Source organism: Vulpes lagopus, chromosome 10 (genome assembly GCF_018345385.1).
Source record: "Vulpes lagopus strain Blue_001 chromosome 10, ASM1834538v1, whole genome shotgun sequence".
Taxonomy (NCBI): domain Eukaryota; kingdom Metazoa; phylum Chordata; class Mammalia; order Carnivora; family Canidae; genus Vulpes; species Vulpes lagopus.
The window spans coordinates 41,997,382-42,005,663 of record NC_054833.1 but is presented as its reverse complement, the minus strand read 5'-3'; the positions used below and the strand labels follow the sequence as shown (position 1 = coordinate 42,005,663).

General features: G+C 50.2%; 1 protein-coding gene across 1 annotated transcript in view; it reads right to left on the bottom strand.

Annotated features, from left to right (window-relative positions):
* Nucleotides 1-1,206: 1,206 nt before the first annotated feature.
* TMPRSS13 (transmembrane serine protease 13) overlaps nucleotides 1,207-8,282 on the bottom strand; it is a 28,536-nt gene continuing 21,460 nt past the window's right edge. The window contains exons 10-13 of the mRNA XM_041772025.1: nucleotides 5,849-5,947; nucleotides 3,472-3,614; nucleotides 3,159-3,311; nucleotides 1,207-2,515 (exon numbers count right to left, since the gene is read on the bottom strand). Coding sequence (XP_041627959.1) covers nucleotides 2,489-2,515; nucleotides 3,159-3,311; nucleotides 3,472-3,614; nucleotides 5,849-5,947 — 422 coding nt within the window. The 3' untranslated portion in view covers nucleotides 1,207-2,488. The remainder of the gene's footprint in view (nucleotides 2,516-3,158; nucleotides 3,312-3,471; nucleotides 3,615-5,848; nucleotides 5,948-8,282) is intronic.

Below are 8,282 nucleotides of genomic sequence, written 5' to 3'. Positions count from 1 at the left end.
AGCCAGAAGAGAATTGAAGGAGGGACTTCCCCTCATACTGACATGAGAGAGTAACGAAAACAAATCTGAGGTGTCCAAAGGCCAGGCTCATGGGCACAGGCCTGGAAAATTCTGTGTTCATGGTCAGGAGCGGGAATGTACAGTGCAGCACTGGCCATTCATCAGTGGGATCATAATGATGGCAGTTAATATATTAAATGCACTAAAAGTAAGTGTGGAGCAAGAAGGGATAGACCTGGGGATCCCTGGATGGCTTAGTGGTTTAGTGGTTGCCTTGGGCCCAGGGCATGATCCTGGAGTCCCAGGATCGAGTCCCACATCAGGCTTCTGCACGGAATCTGCTTCTCCCTCTGCCTGTGTCTCTGCCTCTCTCTCTGTCTCTAATGAATAAATAAATAAAAATCTTAAAAAAAAAAAAAAAAGGAAGGGATAGATCTTTCAGAAGTCAATGGGACCACCTATCTAAGTTTCTTGGAAATGCTTGAGTAAGCTTTCGGGCTTTCTTATAATCATACTTCTTGCCGAGTTTGATAAAGGCAGAGGTAGAGAAAGAGGAAGAAGGAAAAGGAGAAAGAACAAGCACTGGAGTGCCCTTCACCCACCTCTGTCTGTTTTTTTGTGAAGGTTTACTTACTTTTTAAAGATTCCTTTCAAGCCTCACCTCCTCTGTGAAACCCTCCCTGACTTCTCCAAGTGCGATTGGTAGCTTCTAATCATGGTGTCCATACTCATCATAGCTTCCTACACTGGACCACAATCGTGAGTTCCTGAGGACACTGTCCTCATCTTTGTACCCCTGGGCTTGGCATGAGTACCTGGTTCAGAGTAGACACTGATATGGTGGGTAGGTGGCTGGCTGGCTAAATAAATATGCAGAACCCACAGCTGAGGAATCAAAGCTAAGAATCCAAACTGAGGCTGTCTGGGCACCTGGGTGGGCAATCTCAATTTTCAACCTTGGCATCAGGATATCCAATCACAAATTTTTCAGGTCACAAACATTTATTGCCAAAGATCATCGCCGGGGCTGCCGTAGACATGAATGTTGCCCAACCCCACCCCTACCCCCGCCCCCCCAGCCCTGATAACATGCAGCCAGCCCCCTCGGACTCTACCCAGCTTTGCTAACTAACTCCAGCCTGCTCTTCCAGGGTGGTCTAGCCCCCGGGGCAGCTGCCTGCCTGAGCTGGGCTGACCTGCTTGGACCTTGCCCCTGAGAGTCATAGCACCATGATGCAGGCCCAAGGAAAGAGAGAGAATGGACGGAGCAAGGAACAGGTGCCCCAGAGGGAAGGCTGGGGAAGGCCTGGGCCTCTAGCTGCATGGACGCCAGGCATGCTGATGGCTTATAGGAACAGGGCAACCCAGATCCTGAACATGGCTGTTCCGAGGGCCTGGGGACAGTGTCAGCTTTCTCTCCACGGCAGTGTTCATGGCAGTTCCTGGTTTCTGAAACAACTGAAACATTGAAAGGCGGAGAGGCTGGAAAGAAACTGCAAGGCCTGGGACAGCGCTGGGTACAAGGTGGGGGCCTGTCCACCTCGACTCTCTCAGGCTCTGAGGCCCACAGAGAAGCAGCAGCCATTTCTTCATATCCTGGTTGTGGCCTTTGGATGCAGCAACGGTGTGGTTCTCTGTGATGGATCTGCTCGCCAGCCCACATATGGACTCCCTTCCCTGAGTTCCCCAAAGGGGCTCCTTCCTCTGGTCCTCTGATGTCAGGAATATTAGCAGAGCTCTGGAATGTCGCAACTCCCATGAGTCCCTTGGAGTTTGGGGGGTGATGGATGCTGGCTCATCAGGCTCCCGGAATTTCTGGAGTATCTTTAAAAAATGCATCTACTTCCATTTCTTGAATATAAAAATAAAATAAAAATCTGCTCCAACTGCCTGTGACCAGACAAGAACAGTTGTGAGCCTGGACAGCCACAGTGCAGCCCACCTGTGTACCAGCAGGAGGTCTAAGAAAGGGCAGGAGACTGGTAATGCCAACGGGAGCATCTTCTGCTAGGGACAGCCCAGGTACTCCAACACTTGGCTGTCACCTGGGCTGCTGGTGGCTACTCCATCTGGGCTAGTCTCTGAGTCAGGGTCAGAAGAGCAAGAATTCTTGATGGGAACTTCCAGGCCCTTCTCTGGGCCCTGTTTGGGCTTCTCCTCCTTCTATTATGGATGCCCCTGCAGGAACCTCCACAGTGCCCAAACTGTTAACGCCAGGTGCTTTCCAGCCTGGGATTTGGGAAGAACTGATGGCTCTCCTGGTTTCTGAAGACCTTGGGAAAGCAACAAACACATACATGTGTGCATGCATGCACACGAACACACACATGCACACACGTGTGCACATTCACAGAGGCAGCAGATGGTGGAGGTGGGAGTAACAAAGGTGCCTGGTGGCCTTTAGCCCAGATGACACTGCAGGTGGCCCAGTCACTCCGGTCAGAGTCTTTGCAGCAGCCAGTGCTGTGAGGTGGGACAGGATAGCTGCTTAGGATTTCCGGAAGTGCACCTCCCTCTGAGGAGAGAACAGGGTGAGGCTGGCTCAGGGATACAGGTGTCGAAGGTGGGGGTTCAGGGCCTAAAATTCAGCCCAGCTGTCACAGGCACTGCTCCTCAGAGAGAGGTAGCAGGGAGGAGCCATGGAAGCAGGGAGACCCACTAGGTGGATTTCTGGAGCAGCCACCTGAGCTCTCTGCACTCCCCCCCTCGCTCAGGCAGAGGAGGGAAGGTGAATATACGCTCCTGCTTTACAGCGAAGGTGGCAGGTGCAGGGAAGGCAGGACCACCCTGGGTCAGCAGCAGGGGGGATGATCTGCTGTGAGACTAACTTCCTGCTAGGAGGGAGGCCTCCTACACACGTGTGTTCTCCAATGGGCTGTGTGAGCTCACGCGTTGGCCAGCCCTGCAGAGAGGACGGTGCTCCCAGGCCAGCACCCAGCCTGGGCCCACCCCTTCCAGCCCTTCAGAGGAAGGAAACGGAGGGAAACACAGGCAGCTGGGGCTGGCCCCACATTTGATTCCTGTCCTGTCCCGATCTTCCATACTTTCTGAACATCCCCAAACACAAGGGGGTGAGGGGAGGCCTGGGCCCTCTTCCAGGAACCCCACCTTGGGAGTTCCCAGTCTGCCCCGTGCAGTGCCCCCATGCAGGCTCTCACCTCCATCTTGCTGTAAATCCAGGGGAGGACTTCTGTCACTTTGGTGTACACACCGGGCTTGTTTCTCTGGCCACAGCCCGTGCCCCAGCTAGTGACTCCTGCCAGGTACCAGCGGTTGTTCTGCTCGCAGACCAGGGGTCCCCCGCTGTCTCCCTGTGAGGGGAGCACACATCTCAGCAGGGTGGGAGAGGTGGTCCTTGAGCAGGAAGTGGTGGGCACCTGATTCTCACCCCGAACCCAGCACCCCAGCCTTCCCCCACCACCCCTAGCCCCCGGCCCCCAGGACCTGAGCCCCACCCAGATGCAGCCTCACCTGGCAGGAGTCTCTGCCTCCCCGCAGGTCCCCAGCACACATCATCCTTGGGGTAAGGTAACTGTCATAGACCAAGAAGTCGTTGCATTTCTTAAAGTCGATGAGGTTGACCTGCACCTCCCGGAGGAAGGGAGAGGTCTTCTCTTCAGTGAAGTTGAGTTGAGGAAAGAGATGATGGGAAACGAGTGAGACCAGATCTGGACAGCTTCTCGACCTTTTAGTTGCTCTCCAGTGACTCAGACTCACTCCTTCCTGGGAGTGGAGGGTACCAGTCCCATGGCTGGCCACCCAGGACATATGGGCACTCACAGCCTCGCACCACACACAAGCCCCTACACGTAACACAGACACATACACGTGCAGAGACAAGCTCACGAGCCTATCGCGCTGCCTTCATGTTGCACAGTGCTATCCTGTATTCCAAGCATCATCAAATACATCATTTCGTTCATATCCAGTAACTATGTGCCCTAAAGAGGTATAATTAATCCATTTACAGTTGGAGAAACTCATGGCCGAAGGAGTGACTTGCCCACAGTTGCACAACTAGTCAGTTATGGAGCTGAGACCAGAACAAGGCTGCTCCTGGGCCAGTCACCACTCCATCTTGTTGAGCAAGGGAAAGGTGGCCCTGACCCCCGCAATTGGTCAAAGGCTGACAATGAGGCCAGCCAGGTACTCTGGAGCCAAGCATAAACAATCCTATAGAACCAACATCAGAGAATACCACTCTCTAATAGTGATGAAGGAAGGCAGAAGAAGACCGCTTCGTAATCTTGTTTAAGCATAAATGAAAACAAGGTAGGCTACAAACCACAAAAAAGCTAACCGTCCCTTCTCCGAGCCAATACGAGTGGCTACTGCTTCTTCACTGATTATAGTTTCAGATTCGGTTTATTCTTAACTCCTATTCTTAAATCCTAGATGGGATTATTAGGATGTCGAATCATTGAATTAACCCTGCTTCCTGAAAGCATCCAATCTAGAGAAATCTTCCACTTCTTTGAACCACCCCCCCCCCACCCGTCCCCAAACCATCCAGGTCCTCTGAGAAGTCCTTTCTAGCACTCTGTTATTAAGATTTCCATGGTTCTCCATGGTATATGGTCCCCTCAGTGCAGTGAGAAATGAACCCAACATGTTCGACTACAGGGGGTCTCCAGGTAGTCTTGGCTGGAGGGCATCGTCATACCAACGGCTTTGACATAGACTCAGGTAAATATACAGATTTCTCTCAGGTTAGTTTATAGGCTCTTACTTTGGAGCGCTCTGTGCCAAGCTGTTTAGGGGGGCACAGACACCTGGTGTGGTCTGCATTTAGGGGGACACAGGTACCTGGTATGGTCTGCATGTAGGGGGATGTAGAAACTTGGTGTGGTCTGCATTTAGAGGGTCACGGGAACCTAGTGCTGAGGTCTGAATTTAGGGGCCACAGGCACCTGGTGTGATCTGAATTTAGGGGGCCATAGGCACCTCGTGTGGTCTGCGTTGATGGAAGGATCTTAGCCAACCAAGTGGTGCCTACATGGTCTGAATACAGAATGCACAGTGTTGTCAATCCTGGAAATACTCTTCCTCTTTTTGTTAAGATACGTGAGTGAAGTGTTGGTATCTTCACCAGGAGGTGGCACCTGAGGGTTCTGGGGAAATAAACGTATAGGTCCCTATGAACAGATCTGTATATAAACACATTTTGTATACACTTATAGGAGAGCTTTTTTGAACTTCTATAGCTGTATGTAAAAGTACCTAAGATTGGTTAAGCCTGTGTCAACAGTTGGTATTTTTTTCACTTGTACATTTGGTACTTTTTCTTTTGATTGACTAAAGCTGCATATGCTAAAAAAACAAGCAAAAAAGTCTTTTTTTTCATTTTCTTTTCACTTTTTAAAAAAATTCAGAGTAATTTCAATTTAATGGGGGTCTTTCTCAACAGAAGTGTCAACCCAGAGCGTAGGAAACAACTGAGGCTCTGTGAGAAAGTGGTATGTATGATGCAGATAGCACCAGCCAACAGGTTCTAGATTATTCTAGACTTAGTTCTGTCTATCAGAAACTACCAGGGTGACCCTGGGCAAGTGACATAGCCCCAAAGGTCTTCAGTTTCCTCATTTGTAAAATGGGGAGAACGGGTCAAGGGTGGAATTCAGGAAACCAAAAGTTTCTAATAGGTGCTCTGAGATGTGACATAAACTGGTCTGCTGTGTGTAGGGGTGAGGCGAACACACACATCCACACCCAGGCCCATGGAGCTCTCTGCCCAAAACCTCATCTAGATAGGCCCTCCTCTATATACCCCGACACATCACCCGCACACTCTCCATACAGACACATGTGTACACACACAGAGACACAGCCTAGCATCTCTGCCTCTCACCATCAGTCTCCTTGGTCTTGCCAAAACCTGTGATCCAGCAGGTTTCATTGAGATTGAAGGTCTGTCCATGCATAGGGAGGCAGGCAGGGTGAATGTGAGCTGCAATAAGACCTCAAGGCATCAGAGCAGGGACAAGGCTGGATGTTTCAGCTGGGGTGGTAGTGTGAAAGGACAGGGGTATCAATGTCCAAGGACCCTCCCTCCTTGCCCCCAGTGTGGTTCTGAATCTTCCAGGGCCTCAAACTGACCAGGCAAGAAACTCAGTCACTTTATCTTGGCCCTCAGCATTCAAGTTGCTGCTGGAGTCCCTCAAGCATTCTGATCTCAGTGGGGGCCATGTGGGCAGAAGCATATGCCTTGGAAGCTCCCCAATGTCAAGCCAATCCCAATGGTCATAAGGGTCTCCCTTCTAAAGAGTGAGCTTCCTCCATGCCCACCCATCAGAGGAAGGAGCAGCAGCAGGCTAAGTCCCAGGCATTATCACCATGGCATCTCTCAGTCATGTGTCCAGCCTGGTTTGGGGACAGCACCTCCGGGCTGGTAATGGCCTGAGACACTCCCTCCAGGTCATACAAGCTCTCCAAGTGGGAAGAGCACATCCCTAGAGGCACAGAACCACTGCTCACTTGCTGCATTTAGAAGGTACTATTGTACACCTTGTCACAGCCCCCTCTAGGACTGGGATCTTTAGACAAACTAGGGCACAGACCACCAAACTCCAATTTGCAAGACAAAAATATCACTTGATAGAATGTTTGCAGTGTTCCCAAGTGTTTGTTATGCTCACCGCAGCTTACTGCACCTAGAATAGTGCCTGACACAAACTACTCAACAAACCTAAGGAAGAAAGGAAGAAGCGACATAGTGGAAGGGAGTGTGGGAGAGGGAATGAACTCTAGATTCTTCTACTACAAATTGGGCTCAAGTATTGGGGTCTAACATATTTGTCTGCTAGAGAATTAACAAACAAAAAAGAAATAAAGGTATGGCATCAATTATTAGCCAAAAAAATGCAAAACATAATTTCTTAAAATATGCTCATTTTTAAGATGTAGGGTCTTCAAAACATGTGATACAATTATATCCTCCATTCGTTTTTATGAGGAAGTTAAATTCATAAGTGAGTTTTCACAAGTCTTCTCAGATAGTATTGTGACTTGAAAGGGCTCTCCGCCCGCCAGAGGAGTTTAAGAAACTCTGCCCTGATTTCTAAACCAAAATTTAGGGCACGTGGTCTGATCAGAAGACTACGTAAATCTAAGCCGTGATTCTCAGACTGGAGGTGTGCTTCCTACGCAGGAGCCTATCAGAGTCTGGAGAGGGACTGCCATTGTCTGAAAAGCATATGCAACGTTATAATAGCTTTACAAATTACTTAATTTGATCTGGAATTCCAAATAACATTAAGGAGAGTTGGAAGTGATGGGAGATCTGGATGGTTAGTCAAATGGAGTCTGGGTTTGGCAAGGTTGGAAAGGCCTGTTCTGGTCCTGCAGACTGACGGGCCCCTCTTAGGTGAGCAGAGGACCACCCCTCACCTTGTAGTCCCAGGGGCTCCACGGAACAGACTGGGAGGCCCAGCAGAGGAGGAGTGGTTGGGGGGGATGCTGGCCCGCAGGTGGGCGGGGCTCTAGTGCCCTTTCCCCCTCCTCGTCACCCCACTCTGATGACCTAGTGTCTGACTCATAACGGACACCGCCTCTGTAATTAATGTGCCAGGAAAGACCAGCTCACAGGCTCAGAGCACGAGAAAGGCTGGACTAACCAGAGATCCCTCCAAGGCTTCCAGGAAACTCGGTCCACCTTACCTATCATTTTTCAGAGAAGCCCCATTTATGCCTCCTGGGCTCCCTCAGCTGTCCCCACCATCGTGTCATTGGTCTCTACTGTGTGTGTGTGTGTTACCCATTTTGTTCTCTTTGCCACTGCAAGTGCACGGTGCACTGCATAGCAGCAGACACACAGTAAGTATCCGATGAGGACACACAGGAGTGAGTGAATTAATGGATGAAACCTTCTTTAATCTCCTCCTGACAACTCCTCTAGCATCTCTATCGTGTGGCCAACCTCATGCCAATTCACTGTCTGTACCTGTGCTCGTTTTGTGTGCCCAACTGCAGTGATAGCAATTTGCCAGCAGAGAGCCTGGTGTGAAGAGCATTGCTCGGGAAGCAGACAGACCAGGATCCCGTCCTGGAGCTGCCACTTATTACTTCGTGGCCTTGGGAAATTTTCTCTCCCTAAAGCTCCATCTCCTCAAATATAAAACGAAGCTAATAATAGTACCTGCTCCACAGGATTGCCTGTGAAGAGTAAGTGATACCGCGGATGTAAAATGCCTACCGCAGAGCCCAGCCCCTGTTAAGTGCTCAATAAAGGAGTGAAACAATTCAGTGTATTTATATTGGTGAAGACCGGTATCCAAGACTTATCT